The 18,228-nt window shown below is 42.6% G+C and overlaps 1 protein-coding gene across 1 annotated transcript in view; it reads left to right on the top strand.

Moving 5' to 3' along the window:
* PLCXD3 (phosphatidylinositol-specific phospholipase C, X domain containing 3) overlaps positions 1-18,228 on the top strand; it is an 83,211-nt gene that overhangs the window by 48,911 nt on the left and 16,072 nt on the right. Inside the window, exon 2 of the mRNA XM_009324391.1 lies at positions 6,648-7,356. Within this exon, the coding sequence (XP_009322666.1) occupies positions 6,648-7,356 (709 nt within the window). The remainder of the gene's footprint in view (positions 1-6,647; positions 7,357-18,228) is intronic.

Genomic DNA, 18,228 nt, shown 5'->3' with positions numbered 1-18,228 from the left:
CTAAGCCCTGTGACCTTCGGTTGGTGTCAGGGGCACACAACTGGTGTTGAACACTGGAAGAACAGCTGAGAAGTGAGGCAGTTACCTGTGGGGAAGCTGAGTCACTGCACAATCTATAATCTCTTTTTTCCCAGTTGTTTTTGTTTTGCATTCCTGGGTAATATTTTTATCAAACAAAGCTTGTATCACCCAAGCAGTTTAAATGCTAAAGGTAACTGGACTGTGAAGACTGAATTGCATTGCTCTCGGTAAAACCTTTTGACTTCCTGAGATGTGCTGTGGCTTTGCAAGGAGAGAGCAGTGCTCAGCCATCTTAAAAAGAAGGTAAAACACAGTATTGAGGTGCACCAACTCTAGTGGTCATGACTAGGCTTTGCTATTCCTTGAAATAGCAGTGTGGCTAGGAAAATATTCATGGAGTTTTTTTTCTTTGTTTCATTTGGCCTTAAAAATAAATCAGTGAGAACAGACCAAGTGGGGTTAGGAGAAGATCTGCATTGGTCTCCTGTGTGCTAGAGGTAATGGAATTTGTTCTAGCTGTTCTCCACAACATCCAAGAAAGGTGTTGTGATCTGGTGTCGTGATCTGGTGTCAGTCACTGTATAGCTCTCATTGACGAGGATGTTTTCAAAAAAATGAGACTGCATGTGACATTTCGGCAATAATCACCAAGGAATGTCATCTCCTAAGTATAGGAAGCCAACAGTGACTTGTGGATCTTCGGGGTGTGATTGCTGCTGTTGAGCATGTTGGGCAGTACTGTTCATTTTAGTACCTCTATTTTAGGTGCTGTTTACTAAGTGGTTGCTAAGGGGGATGGCCAGAGCCAACAGCGAGGCAAGGGGAGGGCAGAGTGAAGTTCAGCTATGTTTGCGTGCTTTATGAATGATACGTTAAAACTTAGCCACCAAAAATAGTAGCTTCACTGTGCCTCTTTGTAAATATCTGTGGGACTGAAGAAACGATTCTTAACTAAAACGCACTCTCCCTGAGGGACTTTTTTCGGCACTGAGCCCAATTATTTTTTGAATGGGGGGTTTAGCCCTCCAGGGAAGCCATAAATATGTCCATAGCTGAGCTGTAGTGGGTTATATATTCCCAATTGTCCTATTAAGGGAATTCAGTAAAGAAAACAGAAGACTGTTCTCCCTAGTAAAAGTACTAGCAGCTGTTTTCTTGCAATCTAAGTGATACTGCACATTTTACTCTTGAATATCTAAATAGCGTTTGGCCACATCTAAGTTCATGAAAATTTAATGTCTTAGTGGTTGAAACTGGCCACTTTTGTTTTTTGGATCACGGCTGGTGCAGACGCTTTAAATGTCTCTTGATAATTGCTTCTATGGTTGAGAGACAAGAAATGAATCTTTTGTATCTTGGGAGAGGGGGGAATAAGCAGACACATGATAATTTATGATGGAAGGGAGCTCCAGAAGTCATTTGGTCCATCCCCTGCTCAAAGCAGAGCTAACTCCAAGTTAGATGAGGCTGTCGAGCCAAGCATTGAGGATCAGGGATACAGAGGATCAGGATCCAGCTCCGCGGGGATCCCGCTCCAGGGCTTCACTGGTCTTGTGGGGAAATTGTTTTTTCTTATGTCCAAGCGAATAAGTCTTTTTATGCTGAGCTGCCTTCTAGCCAGTTGGTCCCCAGCTGTGCTACTGAATGGGGTTGTCTGTCCTGGGTCCATCTTGCCTTTGAACTTCTTAAGGTTCCTGTCATCCAGCTTCTCTGCTGTGCTGAAGTTTCTCTGAATACCAACTTTCCCCTCCAGAGCATTAACCTCTTCCCCCAACATGGTTTCACCTGCAAACTTGCTGAGGGCGCTCCCCATCACATTGTCTGTGTCACTGATGAAGATGTTAAACAGAATTGGCTTGTAATCAGCTGTGAGTTAAGACTTTGAACCTTCAGCGACAACCTTTTGAGCCTGATGTCCAGGCAGGTTTTTTTCACATACCTTATAGTGCACTTGTCTAGTTGGTGTCTTCCCAGTTAGACTGCAAGCATCTTAAGGGAGACTGTTAAAAGCCTTGCTGAAGGTTTTCCTTTCAAAGGAAAATTTTGTTCTCCCCAAAGCCAGTCATTCTGTTCTAGAAGGCAGTCAGGTTGGTCAGTCATGATTTGCCTCTGCTAAATGCATGGTAGCTGTTCCCAGGTCACCTTTTTACCATTCATAAGCTGGAAATGGTTTCCATGAGGACTTGCTCTGTGATCTTCCCTGGGACTGAAATGAATCTGACAGACTGTTGTTCTCTGGGTTGTCCTGCTTTCCCATTTTGAAGATGAGTGTAACTTTTGCCTCCTCCAGTCAACATGACCTGTCAAAGGTGAGAGAGGGCAGCCTTACAGTGATCTTGGCCTGTGCCTTCTGCATATTCAGATGAATCCTTTCTTGTCCCATCTACTTATGTGTCTAATCTATTAAGTAATCCTTAACTGTCACCTTTTACTAATGAGAAGCAGTTTGAAAAACTACTAGACAGAGAGACATTGGGTGCTTGAGAGCAGACCTTACCAGTGAAGACTAAGGCAAGGAAGATACTAAGTACTTCAGTGGTTGCCTTGTCCTGCATTATGAGGTCTCCTGCCCTGTTCAGCAGTGGGCCAACATTCTCCTTGCTCCCCTTTGCTGCTGACATATCTGCAGGAGCTCTCTGTTGCCTTCCCCATCCCTTGCAGGCTCCTCCCAAGGAGCCTGTCCCTGCTTACACCTTCTGTACATGGCTTTTTAAGTTTGAGCTCACTCAGGAGTTACCCATTCAGCCAAACTTGCCTCCTGCCTTACCTCCTTGTTTTCTTGCACGCTGGGCTGGATTGTTCATATGCTTTAGAGACGTTGTCTTTCAATTTCAACCATTTCTCCTGAGTCCCTTGGCATTTAAGGTAATTCTCCCACAGGCTATCACTTACCAATTTCCTGAACAAGCTAAGACTGCTGCTCTGAAATCCAGGATCTTTATTCAGTTATTTGCCTTCCTCACTTTCTTCAGTATTTTAAATTCTTATGTCACCTCATAGTCAGTCTGGCTAAGGCTGCCATCAGCCTTTATGTCCCTAGCCATTTCTTCCTTAATTCATACCATGTCAAGCAATGCGCCTTGTCTACTTTAAGGAGTGCCTGCAGAAAAAAAGTCTTTGATGCTCTCCAGATTGCCTGTGCCCTGCTGTTCTGCTCTTCCAGCAAATGTCTCAAGTTCCCCATGAAAACAGGTCTTGTAATTGTGAGGCTTATTCCAGTTGTTTAAAGAAGGCTTTGTCCACTTTCTCTTCTTGACTGGGCAGTTTGTAACATATGCACACCGTGTTTACCTCTTGTTTGCCACCCCTGTGATCCTGATCCACAAGACTTCATCGTTGAATCCTTGGATCAACGATATGTTGTGTTGTTGAAACAGTGGGAAAACAGTGTGCAATGTTTTAAGAAAGTGCTAGACACTTAGTAAACTGTCGAGAAAATATGTTTGCATACAAGAGGAATATCAGCTTACTCCTCCTCCCTGCGTGACTTCGGACGAGTCATTTCCCCTCTCTTTTGCTTCCCCATGTCTCACACTGAGGTCTCTGTGGTAGAGACTGTCCCATATATCAGGTCAGCGTGTCCTCTGCCCTACTATAACAAAGATAGCTGATGTGCAAGCTACCTTCCAAAGACTGCAGGCATCATTGCATTAGTATTTCTGAATGTACCCTGCATCCTGTCTTCATGGGGGCTGAGATTAGGCGATACAGAGAACCTGCAAGTCCACTTCCCAGTGGCAAGTAGGATGTGAATGTCCCCATTCACCAAAGCAAAGTTGGAAGGAAACCTGGTTGCTAAAAACAAGTCTATGTTCATACAGGCTTTTCTCATTACCAGGAACATAGTGATTTGGGGCATGACAGTGGAAAAGATCATACTCTGATTTGCTCTGCCAAGTGTAAGGATTCTGAATTTCCCCGAGTTATATGAGTAAGCTGGTTAGGACAACAGGGCAGGATGAAGGCAAAAGGAAATGTAGATGAGTGCATGATGAAAATAAATATTTAAACGACCTGTTCAAATTACTTGTACGTGTGGAAAGACAAAACATTTGCTGTATTTTTCAGTCAGGAGGAATCTTTACGTACTTTTGAATAGCTGACATCTGCTTTGTTCAGTGTCAACCAAGTTAAGTCAAGCCTTATTTTCTTTTTGTAGTATTTAATAGGGTCTCCTTGTTTGGGTTACAAAACATGGAGGTTCTCAGTGCACTGTGCACTTTTCTCTGTACCTTACATGTAGGAATCCCCATTTTTAGGCTCAAATATGTGCATAAAGACCTTAATTAAGAAAAAATATTTTTCTAAACTGTCCTGCTTGTAATGTTCCGTCACTTCTAACTGCAATGTTTCCCCTGCCTCCTACACGCTCTTCTCTGTGTTTGGCATTACCAATAGGTAAAAGCTACCTGCTGGCAAGCTGTTCACCTTAGTTTTCTGCTGTGAGAACTGTGCTGCCTCTCTCGACTTAAGTATTTTTAAGTGGTGTTTGGCACTGTGTTGCATATTGGCCGTGGTGGTCAAGTTTAGCTCCCTTTTCTGCAACTTCAGGTTGCAGAAATAACTTTATTGTTATTAGACAATAAAGGACAAATGGTTTAATTAATCTTAATTCCATTTTGAGCCTACTGCTGCAGTCGGTTGATCATGTTTATACATGTACTTATTCTGACATAAAATCCTACTGAAATAAAAGGGACTTCAATGGACGAAGTGAGGGTTTGCAAGATACATTAAATGTTCTGCTCAATGTAACCTGCACTAATCTAGAAATCAAAGTAAATCCAGTCTTGTTCAAAACAAGGCATAGCTACTGATATTAGCAAGAGATGTATCTCATTGATTTTTCCCTGTAATACTACTGAAACACAAGTCACTGCTCTAATCATTTGTTTTACCGTTAAAATTCTGTATGCAGATCTGGTCCCCTGGGATATCGGTGTGTAACCAGATACTCCATGATCTAATCAGGTTCTGTAAGGAATATGCTATTGCTTCAACACTTAGCAGTAGAAAGCTTCATCAAAATGGTAATTTTATCTAATATTTAAAGTAAAAAGCAGTTCAAAGAGGCAACCATGAAAAGCAGGGGTGTACAAAATTTTAAGACATTTCTCAGATTAAACAAAGCAAAATCCAAGCCAGAGTTTAAGATGGTTTGTCGTGACTCCATTTATTGTTAAAGAATAAAATGTTATAGCTGTCACTTCAGTTTATAGGCTTTGTTCCAGTTCAGTTAAAATAGCATTGCCATTAGAAATGATTGACTAGCAGGATTTCATTAATGTGATACTTATTTGCCACACCACGCGTGCTTTGGAAAGTAATTTTGAAAAGCGCCTACAGAAGCATCAGTTGCAGGCAATGCTTGTGCTCTGAACTCACTCTGATGCTAGGATTTGGATCTCTGAGGGTCTACTGCTACAGTCCATTTCAGAAGTACAAGTCCTGCTGACCTTGAAGGAGTTTTGCAAGTGGTGTGACATAGGCTGAGGAGCAGACCTGCTTGCTGCAGTGAGTCTGACCAGAAGTATCCCCTCTGGCTGGGACAGTGGGAGTGTGGCTCTGCCTGCAGCCGGACAGTATTTCTGTATAAATGGCCAGATTTCACTGCCAGGTATTCAGAAGGCTAGTGGTAGACAAGGGTGATGAGCGTGTCCTAGGGTCAGCTCATCTCTCCATAAAGCAAGACAAAGTCCCTTACAGAATGATCATGTGTTTGCAGATGTCCTCAGCTTTATCAGCTGCTTTAGTGTAAATGTCTAAGTGCTGAGCAGAGTAAGTTGTTGGGTTTTTGTTTTGTGGTGTTTTTTTTTTTTTTAATGGACATACCTTGAGACAGACAGAATTTTGCATAGCAAAGGGTCTTACATATTTGTACTCAAGTTTAAGTTGTGGAAAATGATAACTTCTGTACATAGGCATGTTTAGTATGACTTGCTGTTGTCAAGAGCATGCAGTAGAGTTTCTGTATTTTATCAGTGGAATATAATGCTATCCTTGGCTCTATCTGTTGTACCTGTGTAGCAAAGGAAAGCAAAGAATTTTAGAGGTAAATTGAAGAAGGAAAACAGCATTCAGTGACCTTGTTGATGACCAGATGAGACTTCAAATAAATAAAAGGTCAGGAAGGTCACATGTCCTTGGCATTTTTCAACTCTTACTTCAGCTGGCTATAAAGGTGTGTGTGGGATGTTGTTAGTTTGGTTTGTTTTTTTTCTTTGGTTCTGCAAACTAGATGGTGCGCAGTTCAGCATGCAGGGCCAGACTCTTTGTTGGCTCTAGGGATTTATTATGTGACTAGCTTTGCTGGAGTTACACCAGGATTGCTTTGATGTTCAGAGCCCACTGACTTCAGTGAGCTTAAAGGCGCAAGTAAGAGCTAGAAGAGAGTGAGAGAGTGCCCAGACAAGCAGTGAAACAGGCACTACCTTTCCTTCAAGTTTCTGGGAGGTGCTGGTGGGATAAATGCTGCCAGACAAATGTAGTGTGTTGAGAAAAAGAGCAGGGGAGGAGTCCGTTGGTGAGTTGGTACAGGTCAGAAAATTAGTGATTTTTCTTAATAAACATAATGACTTTTAATATAGGAATACAATATTGATAATTTTCTTCTGTTGTGTTTTTAGGGTCTCATGACTCATTTAGCTTCTACATCGATGAAGCCTCTCCAGTTGGGCCTGAACAGCCAGAGACGGTCCAGAATTTTGTGTCTGTTTTTGGGACTGTGGCTAAAAAGCTGATGAGGAAGTGGTTGGCTACACAGACCATGAACTTCACGAGCCAGCTGGGGGCAGGTATACGGTATTTTGATCTTAGAATTTCCACTAAGCCCAGAGACCCAGACAATGAACTCTACTTTGCTCATGGTTTATTCAGTGCCAAAGTCAAGGAGGGTCTGGAAGAGATCAATGCGTTTCTTGCTGACCACCCAAAGGAAGTGGTCTTCTTGGACTTCAACCACTTCTACGGGATGCAGAAATACCATCATGAAAAGCTTGTCCAAATGCTCAAAGACACATATGGAAACAAAATGTGTCCTGCTATATTTGCCCATGAAGTCAGCCTCCAGTACCTGTGGGAAAAGGAACACCAAGTGCTGGTGTTCTACCACAGTCCAGTGGCTCTCGAGGTACCATTTCTTTGGCCAGGCCAGATGATGCCAGCTCCTTGGGCAAACACAACAGATCCGGAAAAACTGATTCAGTTCCTCCAGGCATCAATCACTGAAAGAAGAAAGAAGGGTTCCTTTTTTATATCTCAAGTAGTGCTGACGCCAAAGGCTAGTACGGTGGTGAAAGGGGTTGCTAGTGGTCTCAGAGAAACAATCACAGAAAGGTAAGTTTCTGGTGGGTAACGTGTGCTGCCTGTGTTGAATGTGTGTGTTGGCAATAGTGCTTTTCTAATTCCTTATAAAGAAACTCCAGCAGATGTGTTTCTTCCATGCTACTGTGGCTTAGTCAGAACTTTGGCATAATCCTAAAATTTTTAAAGAGAAACACATTGAAGGAGAAGCTTTTGTATCTTGAAAGAAAATCTGGCACTAAAGCCTAATGAGATCTTACCGGATTGGCTTAGCCTTTTTTTTTTTTTTTTCCTGAATGCAGGTTTTTCCATTTGTTTTGTTTTTCAAATGTGGTTTCTTACCATAAGCACTGAACATCTTGCCTCAGATTTCCTTACTGGATGTGGAAAAATCTGTCTGAATGATCTAGATCTTTTAAGTTTTTATTTATGTATCAGGCTTCAGCTATTGGGTAAATAAATTTTTCGTTTTGGCTCATCAGCAAAGCCTGACACTGCAGAATTTGCATCCTTAACTACCTTTACACACCTTAAAGAAGTCTGGCTTTTCTCTCTGCATACCATTACACATTATAGCAAAGATATCAGGACACCATTAGAGTGAATTTGCCTCCTAACAGGCCTTCATTTATCATACAGGAAAGAGACTGCAGACCATTGTAGAGGTTGTGTACGTGGAATACTGTGTTGACAGGCCATTAGTTGTTACATTACAAGAAAAGCTGTCTGTGCAAGACATGCATTATTTATACCATTCTGACTTTGATAAATCACAGCCAATTTTCAGCTTAAAGGCATATATGTGTGACTATGTTCTTGACAACTTGGTAGGAAACTTGAAATTTAATGCCAAGACACAAAAGCTATTTTTTCCCCCTTAAAAAAATAAGAAGGGTTGCAGAGTGTAAAAAATTTATAATGGGGATCAATGGCCTGCTAATGTTCAGCTCTCTGCACGTATGTGCCTGTGCCAGGAAGATCTATTGGGAACACTGTCCCCTCCTATGAGATGAATGATGCAATGCCGGTGACACTACACCCTGCAAAGAAAAGATGCCTCATTTTTTGAGAAAGGTTGAGCCATTTTTATGGCAGCTTTCCTAAGCGATGGTTAACTTTAAAAAACAGGGAAAAACTTTACCTGAAGTGGTAAAACACTGACACACAAAGTTTTATAAGCAGTGGAATATGATTCAGAAGTGCTTGTGCGACTGCACTTGCAGCCGTTTGTGTATCCTCCACATATGTTTTTACAGACTCCATTGGACTGGGAATCTCCCTTTCTGGTGAGTCTGAAGAGCACTTCTCTGTACTGAAATAACTACTTTGTTGATGGATTTTACTGTTAAACACTTACCTTGTTGCTCAGGGATTTGTCTTCTCTGGTAAACATCTTTCTGAGTGTTCTTTAGAACATGAAGTAGTGCAATCAAGAAACTACCAGGTTCTTCTTAAAACTTGCTGCATCAATAAAATAGCCATTAAAAAACCTTTTCTTCTTCTCTGGCTTATAATGTGCTTCCGTGAAGCTGTTTGGAAAAATAAAAAGTTCAAATGGATTCTGGATATGTTTGGCTGAGCTCTGAATGACTTGAGCCTTTGAAAATGCTGAGATTATAACTAACTTGAAATGTCAGTAAATAATTGGGCTGGAATACCTGGAAATGTTGTTTTTCCAAATTACAACTGAGATTTTCACATGAGCCACAAGTGTATAATCACATCTGCTGCATGAATACTTTTTTTTGTTCTTTGCATAACTCTTTTAACCATTGCAAAAGAAATGGACCCTGAAAATTATCTCCAAAGCTGGTATTTAGTCTTCCATCCGTGTGGCGTCTCATTTTGGAATCCTACTACTTATTACAAAAATACACTGCAGGAAGACACAGGCTTGGAATGTGTGTTAATCTACTCGTATATTGAGTTAACTGCTCTGAAAGTAAACATCAAGTGTACTCAGAACTGCTCCTCATTTGATGATGACCCTGTTAAAAAATAAACAGAGGAGCAATTAAAGGATGCAGCACAATTAGTAGAATTTACAGAATTCTCTTCAACCTGGATGCATTTATGTTTCAGTAATTTAAAAGTATGTAATCCATACTAAAGGAGCCGGGGCATATGTTCCAGCTGCTCTGTGTTTGCTACTTTGAACCATCTCGTAATTATTTGTAAAAAGATTATTCTGTCCTTTTCAGAATAAATACACAGATCAAATCCCATTATTGTGTCCAGGTAGACAAGATATGTGCATTTGTTGCCAGTTGCTGCATAGATTTATACATTTTATACTATTTTCTGCTTATTAATAAATGCTGGTGAAGAGCTTTGCATTAAGAATGCACTATCTTGCTTTTGGCAGCAGTTTTGTAACCATACATGGGTGGAGTTTTTCCCTCACATTGAATTTTGAAAGATCTGAATGCAAATGTGGAATAAGGTTGAATTTTTCAAATAATTCTGGTGTGGGTTTTTTTCCCCTAAATTAAATATTACGTTTAAGAAATGTTCTTTTGGCATTTTCAAATAAACCCCTTAGCTGTCTCCCTGCCCTCCCCCCCCACCCCCTGCCCCTATCTGTACAGTAGCCATTTTAATTTACATATTGACTTAATTCTGAAAATAGAGCAAGTTTAGATTCTTTCAGATCCAATAAAACCTATCAGCTTTTGATCTCTGAAGTTGTTTGTTGCTCAGGAGATTATTTACAATTTGAAGAGCAATGGCCACCTGAGAGGGTGAACATGGTTTCTATCAGTTACGGCATCCATCAGATTGGGAAAACTGCAAGCAGACACTGTGCAGCAATCCATGCTCCTTTCTGCTGCTTTGTAGCTCATGTTGTGAAAGAGCACGGTGAAATATTCCTCCGTAGCCAACACAAGATGGTTGGTTTAATAGCTCTTCATCGCGGCTGCTTGTGGTGGTGGAGGTCCATATGTTCAAACTGCAGTTGAGCAGTCTCCTAAGGCAATGCATTTCAGAAGGAGAAATGATTTTATTCCTTATCCTATTCCCCACAGCACAGATATGCAAGATGGGAGGCCTACGGTAACCTTGATTAAAAAAGCAAAACAAAACAGTTTCATGCTCCTAAGACTGAATTCAGTAGAAGATATGCCAGGACTGTTTTTTACTGATAATGCTTCCTCACAGGCTTTGCTGCTGTCATCACACTTAATACTCTGTGGGACAATAATTTGAAAGAAGCAGAAATTATAAAGTCATCAAGCTTTCTATCGTGCGCAAATGCAAGAGGGAAAAGCCATTTCTCATAAGCTCTTCCTAGGACCACAGCTTGGCATTACAAAACTTTATAACACAGCTTCCATCCTCATTACTTGAATGAGGAGAATAGCTTGCATGTGTGCACGTTATGTTTCTTGGATTTGATGAAAAACTTTGAGGACTAACAATATGTTTTCAGGCTTAACATTCTGCACGCACAGTTTAGATGCCAAGAAATAATCTTTGATTAGCAAACAGTACTTACCAAATGAATTACGTTCCCTCTGCTTATTGAATTAACTTCACAGTGAGGCAGCTGCCTTCAGTAACGTCTGAAAGGCGGTTGTGAAACAGCCTTTTGATGAGTGTAGAGCTGTTCTTCATAATAATCTAGTTTGTCTTCTGATTTGCAGTGAAATTACTAATTTTACCTCTGACAATGGAGACAAGCATGATATTGTCTTTGTTGTCTCTGAGGTTGAGTAATACAGAAGAAGAAGAACAGATCTCCTGTAGAGGATGCAAAAATCCTGTGGTACTTTTAAAGCTTTCAAGAAATAGAAAGCAAACACATACCCCGCCAATTGTCACTTGATTCCCAAATTAATCTCTAAGGATAACGTTCCCTGTAGCTCACATGTGACTAAATCCTTGTCCACCATGCTAAAGCTTCCCCCTTAGCAACCAAAGCAAATTAAAAAAAAAAAAATCCTGCACATGAGAATGAACGTTTGAAGTGGAGGCAAAGCAGCCACACTATTAACAAAAGGGGTGATAAGTAGGCCACAGAAGCTGTCTGGAGAAAAGCCATCTCTGGGTGCAGTCATAAACTAAGCAGGGTCAGATTTAGCTAGCAAATAGGTGGATATTGTATGAAAAATAATCCCTGGAGTTGCAAGAAGTGGGATTTTTGAGTCAGTTACTGATGGTGCACTCCTCCAAGCCATATCTCATTCAGCTGAATTTTTGAGAGTTTCTGTGTTGCTGGAAGAGTGGGATTTGATGATGGTTTTGATCCATACTCGGTACTGACTGATGCCATTCTTAAACTATTTTATGTGAAAAAGAAAAACAACGACCGAAATGGCAACTGTATTTTGCTAATTGTCTGGGCATCCTTCCTGCTTGTAACCTTGATGTCTGTCTCCATGATGGGCCGCAGGAGAGCAGCAGGCTCCGATGAACTGGTTTGGGTTTAGGACTCGGCGACCCCATAGCAGCAAAGGTGGTGTGTGAGCTCTTTAACTGCTGAAAGGCAAGTGTAGACTCGGTCCCTCACTAACGTGTACGGTACAAGCATGCTTGTCCCTCACTGCATTAAACTTTGGAGGCAGCTGGTTTTTTTTTGGGGGGGGGGGGGGGTTGGTTTGGTGTTTGTTTTTTTGTTTGTTTTTTTTTTTTTACCCCAGAAGGCACAAACTATCATTCTGGTATATTACTAGGGAATTTGAAAGTACTCTGGGCAATCCAGCCAAATCCTTAGTATTTCTATTCTTCCTCAAACTATCCTTATTTTATCCTTACTTTTCTGGTCTTTCCACACAAGAGGCAATCTCTGTATTTGCACACAGAGTAGCACAGGGAGACCTTGGTTTCATTTGAAGCATCTATCTGCCACGTCAACAGGCCTGCACAGTAAAACCCCAAATGGGCTGTGTATGTTCAGGCAGATTTTGCTGGCAGGCGTTTTAGTGGCATTTCATCATCGGAGCATCTGTCTGCACAAGGGTTTTAGTATAGCGTTCTCTTGGGAAGTGCGGGGTGGTTGTGTCTGATGGCGTTGGTCGTGAACCTGGAATAGTATTAAAATGCCACAAAATACAAGAGAACAGGATTTTTTAATAACTTTGGCAGGGAAAGTATTTATCTACATACATATTAGTAGCCTGTGGGATTTAGTCCAGAAAGGAAGTTGGCATGGTGATCACCAGTTCTGTGATCACCAGCATTATCAGTGGCTCGGCTTTGGGGTGTTGGTTTGGGGTAGTTCTATGTATATGCTGTGTGACTACTTGTAAAGATACTTTATGTGATCCCATCATCACACTCGGAGCACAGTCTGACCCTGTGTATACAGAAAGCAGCAAATGTTTTTCATCATGAAAAGGAAATGTTCATTCCTCCAGCCCCACTGCTGTAAGCTGTCACTAATATCTACTTGTCTCAAAGATTTCATGCTTCAATCTGCACAGCTGCTGTAGTGAGATTGAAAATGGCTCATTAAGTCAGTTGGGTTTTCTTTGATCTTTCTGACATTACTTAGATGTAGTAACACTAAGGAAATTCTACAGCTAATAGATGCTAACATGTGCTGAGCCTAGGGGAAATGCATTTGTTGGTGCTGGGCCTAGGTGTGCCTAGCTGCTTTTACCTCATTGTGAAGGGAATGGTTCCTTGATGGGTTGGTCCTTCTACTCTTCATTTAGAAGGTACAAAATGAGCACAGAGATTTAAACAAACAAGCTTTTCCAGATTTATTCACAAGGTGGCTGTCGTGGTTTAACCTCAGTTGGCAACTAAGCACCATGCAGCCGCTCGGTCACTCCCCCCCCCCCCCCCCCCCCGGTGGGATGGGGGAGAGAATTGGAAGAGCACAAGTGAGAAAACTCGTGGGTTGAGATAAAAACAGTTTAATAATGGAAATGAAATTATAATAATATGATGATAATAGTAATAATACACAAAGCAAGTGATGCACAGTACAATTGCTCACCACCCGCCGACCGATGCCCAGCCAGTCCCCGAGCAGCGGCCCCCCCGGCCAGCTTCCCCCAGTTTATGTACTGAGCATGACGTCACATGGTATGGAATGTCCCTTGGGCCAGTTTGGCTGTGCCCCCTCCCAGCTTCCTGTGCACCTGCAGCCTTCTCAGTCGGTAGAGCATGGGAAACTAGAAAGTCCTTGGCCAGTGTAAGCACTACCTAGCAACAACTAGAACATGGGTGCCTTATCAATTTTGTTCCCATCCTAAATCCAAAACACAGCACTGTACCAGCTACTAGGAAGGAAATTAACTCTATCCCTGCCGAAACCAGGACGGTGGCTTTCAAGCTGATAATGACTTTCTGTAATACAAAGATATTTAATACAAACTCAAGCAAATACAAAGTCAGCAGGGATGACAACATCCATGTCTTTATGTTGTATTAGCGCTTGCATGCTGCAAACCATTGCCTTCAAGAATATATGAGTAAGTAGATCTATAGGCACATCCTTGTCAATTTTTAAGTAGAGAACTGGGCATTTCTGGACCAACTAACATGCAGTCACTATATGTTTGGAAGTTTGAATTTTTAATCACCTGTAGCTGCTCTGTGGTCCTGGAGTGGTAGTATGTGGGTAGAAATTGTCAAAAAATACCTGTCACTCTTAAAACCTGTACATGCTGTATCACTCCTGATGGATTTGGGCAATTCTTAGCATTCTCCAAAGCCTTAGAGGGCTTTCAATTGTAATCTAGAGAGAATGCATCTACACTCTCCCTAGGGAAGTTACCTGCATATCCCCAGCTTCTGCAGTGGCTCTCTCTGCTTGGATGGTAGGCTAGGGAAGACTTAGCTACAGAAAGCCCCTGGGATCTATTGTCAGAAGGTACACCAAGCCTGCAATTAGTTTTATTAAATGCTTCCCTGTGCTTACAAACAAGTAGCCTTTGTGGACTGAATGAGCAGTTAGGCATTCAGACTATAGATAGAGTTCTGTTGGGGCAAAGCATTCAGAGGAAGCAGTAAGGGATCCTGGCACCTTGGTGCCACATTTGTACAACAGAAACAGCTGGAACACAGGGAGTGGAAAAGGACTTACAAATAGGGAAGGCAGCCAGGCCAAAGGTCTTTGTGATATACCACCTTCTGTATGATGAGGACTTGCATAGGCTATAAAAATGCCCGTGTTTTTCTTCTATTAAAACAGATGATAAAGTTTGTTCCCTAGGAATGCAGTAATGTCTGTGGGATGCAATGCAATTCTTTCTTAGGGAGCCACTGTCATTGTGAAAGATGCTGGTTTGATACGATATAAGGTTTATTTTTATTTCTTTTGTTCTTAAAGCCTGGAAATGTTTAACCTCATTTTATTGATCTTTTCTCTACAACTTTACTCCTAGGCAAATGTTTCGTAATTCCATTTTCTTCCAGCATTGATTTTTTTTTTGAGGGGGAAGGGTGGGGAGGGGGAGGGGGGACTAAGAGATAAACTTCATGTAGTCAGAGATTATAAGAAGTTTGTCTATAATTATAATGATAGCATTGCAGGTATTGTCCCAGGCTGTACAGTTGCTTCAACAGAGCACAGGCTATTACAGTAAAATGTCTTTCAGTGTTTATCTCAGACACTAAGAAAATTAATAAAAGGCATGTCTTTAAGACACTGAATGATCATACAGTGGAATTTGACCTTTGGCAAGATTTTGATATTGTAGCTGTTGATCTGAGAGTTTTTGTAACTAAGCAACTGTCATCCAGAATGTATTATATTATAAAATAGTATTAAGATACGAAGGAGACTGAGTGGTTAGAGTGGAGTAGGAGCCATGGTGAGATGCGGCACTTTCCCACTGAAAATTTTTGTTTTCTGAGCTATAGGACAAAGGAGGAACCTTACCACCGTTTGTTTCACGGTGGGATATTGAAACGTGCTTAATTTTATCTTTCAAACAGCGCTGTGGTGTTCTCAGTTGTGCCAGCAAGCACTGTTGTGTAGTAAATCAAGAATGAAATCAGATTGTGGGTTATGGGCTCCTTAATTTTGCTTCTGGACAGCAAAGAGGGACAGCCATGGACCTTTATTCCCTTCCTACTTGGATTTACATACTCTGAAGTCTGAAACTGGCTTCTCTCCTTTTCCAGTGAGGCCCGTTCAAATTACAGCTCGGAGGTAATGCCGTAACCCAAACAATTCCTACAGGTATGATAGTGTATTGTGTTGCTTGAGTAACTAGGAAGGGATCATTTTAGCCAGTGCATTTGCTGCCTTGTTTCCCAAGGTTTGAGTGGATGCTGCAAAGAAGCTTGCCTCCTTGTGAGCAGGCTTTTCCTCAGAGCTAAGTTCATTACAGTTTGCCTTGGTTTTGTTGCTTACCAGAGGAAAGCAACAACAGGGCCAGCCCTCCATTTCCTGCTTTTGATTGAGGAAAATGCTGAAGCAGTGAGGACTCAACTCCTCACTGCCCTTCCCTGCTGTCTCAACTGAGCTGTTGGCTGTGCAGAGCTTGTGACTGCCGTTCCTGTGTCAGGAGGAGGATCTGCCTCCGCTCAGGACCACTGTTGTCGCATCCTTTCCTTAGCCACCTTTCACCATCTCTCTCCTCCCACGCACACTCTTTTTACTTCGTTTTCATTTCTTCCTCTGGGCTGTTGCAAGCAGTCAGCCCAGCAAATTTCATTTCTACTTCAGCTGCATTGCGCAGTGATGGTTAGGACTTGGACAATTAAGATGAAATAATTAAATCTGAAACCAGAGTGTTACCATCAGCCTTTAAAGTTGCCACTGTGAGGAATTAGGAAAGGATGTTTCATACCCAGAGTTGCTGTTTCAGGCTGTCATCGGGTGCTAGGCAGGCGGTCCTGAAGCTCATTGCTGGAAGGTCATCAAGGTACTTGTGTGTTGTCTAAGATAAGCACTGTTTCTCTGAAGAGTATGAGCACGCGGCATGGCGAGTGTCTGCACCCGGTTTGCTCCATCTGTTAAGCATCCTTCTGCATAAGGTAAAGGACAGGGCTCAGCTGAGGCGGGTGAGTAAGATCGCTGCTGCGGCACTGGAAATGAGAGCCATGCTCTCGCCCTGCTCTCACACCAAGCACAGTAAGTTCTTCTAAGCCTGTTGCTAATCTGAGCTCAGAAAGCATTTGGCTGATAATGATCTGTTTCACCTAGTGGCATTTGCTGCTGGCTCCCTCTCTCCATCAGACAGCGTTTCAGTGCTATTACTGTCTGGCTGCACTAGAACAGAAGAAACATAAATCCAACTGAACAGTTTTCTCTTGGTGGAAAGCTCCCTCCTTTGAGCTCTGCAGTCTGAGGAACATTTGTGGAAGTAGTAATCCATATGAAGAACATCTGGGGTTTTTTTCTTCTAAGCTATTTCTCATGAGAGTTATAGGTGGGCTGTTGCTTGAAAAATATTTTCCACCTGGGGCAGGACTTTTCTTTATTCTCTTGTAATTGGAAATAATGCGTTGGATGGACTGAACACAAGGCTCAGTTACTGTAATTCCCTCTCAGTAACCTTCTGGGCTTCTCTCCTGCTTACAGCCAGCATCGACTGTAGTGGCTGTGCAGCTCTTCTCAGGGTACATCTCTTCTGAGTTGCAGACTCACATCTGCTTTTTTTTTTTTAAGTGGTGTGTATTTTTCTCTAGGCCTATGCTTGTGAACTCTTGTCATGTCTTAAATAATGTGTCTGCTGATGCACAATGTACCAGCATGTTGGGTTACGCTGACAGAGGCTGTGCTAGCAGATCTCCCCCCACATCAGCGCTGGGTGGAGGGGTGCAAGGTCTGTCTGTCTGGTCTTTGATGCTTGATGTGAGGCAGATGCTTAGCTGAAGCCGACACCATCAGCATCTGGTGTGAGAGGTCTGTAGGAGGAAGGGGACTACAGCAGCTCTATAGTCAACGTGCAGCTTGGTCTGTATCCCACAAGAGGAGCATGAGCCACTGCAGGGACTCTCGCACTCAGTCCATGGCTGACGTGACAGGTCTGCATTTCTTTGTTCCGATGGAGCGGAGTGGTCTAGCATGACTCCATGTCACACTGAAGGAGGAGGGAATGACGTCTCTTGGCAACATCTCTTCCCACACCTCTCAAGTGGATGGACCTTAAGGCAGGGACCGGGGGACCAAAGTTCCTCCCACTGTAAGAGAAGATCAGGTTTGAGACCACCTGAGGAATCTCAACATACATAAGTCTATGGGACCTGGTGAAATGCATCCCAGAGTCCTGAGGAAATTGGTTGATGTAGTTGCCAAGTCACTCTCCATGATATTTGAAAAGTCATGGCAGTCAGGTGAGGTCCCCAGACACTTGAAAATGGAAAACTTTGCACCCATTTTTACAAAGGGTAGAAAGGAGGACCCTGGGAACTACCGACCTGTCAGCCTCACCTCTGTGCCTGGGAAGATCATGGAACAGATGCTCCTGGAAGCTATGCTAAGGCACATGGAGGACAGGCAGGTGATTCGAGACAGCCAGCATGGCTTCACTGAGAGCAAGTCTTGCCTGACCAATGTAGTGGCCTTCTATGATGGAGTGACTACATGAGTGGACAAGAGAAGAGCTACGGATATAATCTGTCTGGACTTTTGTAAGGCCTTTGATACGATAAACCCACAACATCCTTCTCTCTAAACTGGGGAGAGACGGATTTGATGGATGGACTGTTTGGTGGATAAGATGGAGATCAGTGACAAGTGGTGTCCCCAGGGGTCCATATTGGGACTGGTACTGTTTAATATCTTCATCATCGAGTGTACCCTCAGCAAATTTGCAGATGACACCAAGCTGAGTGGTGCGGTTGACACGCCAGAGGGACGGGATGCCATCCAGAGGGACCTGGACAAGCTCGAGAAGTGGGCCTGTGTGAACCTCAGGAGGTTCAACAAGGCCAAGTCCAAGGTCCTGCACCTGGGTCGGGGCAACCCCCAGTACCGATACAGGGGGGGGGATGAAGGGA

The sequence above is a fragment of the Pygoscelis adeliae genome, unplaced genomic scaffold (assembly GCF_000699105.1).
Source record: "Pygoscelis adeliae isolate BGI_AS28 unplaced genomic scaffold, ASM69910v1 Scaffold320, whole genome shotgun sequence".
Taxonomy (NCBI): domain Eukaryota; kingdom Metazoa; phylum Chordata; class Aves; order Sphenisciformes; family Spheniscidae; genus Pygoscelis; species Pygoscelis adeliae.
Note: the sequence above shows the minus strand (reverse complement) of the source record. Positions and strands in the feature narration are given on the sequence as shown.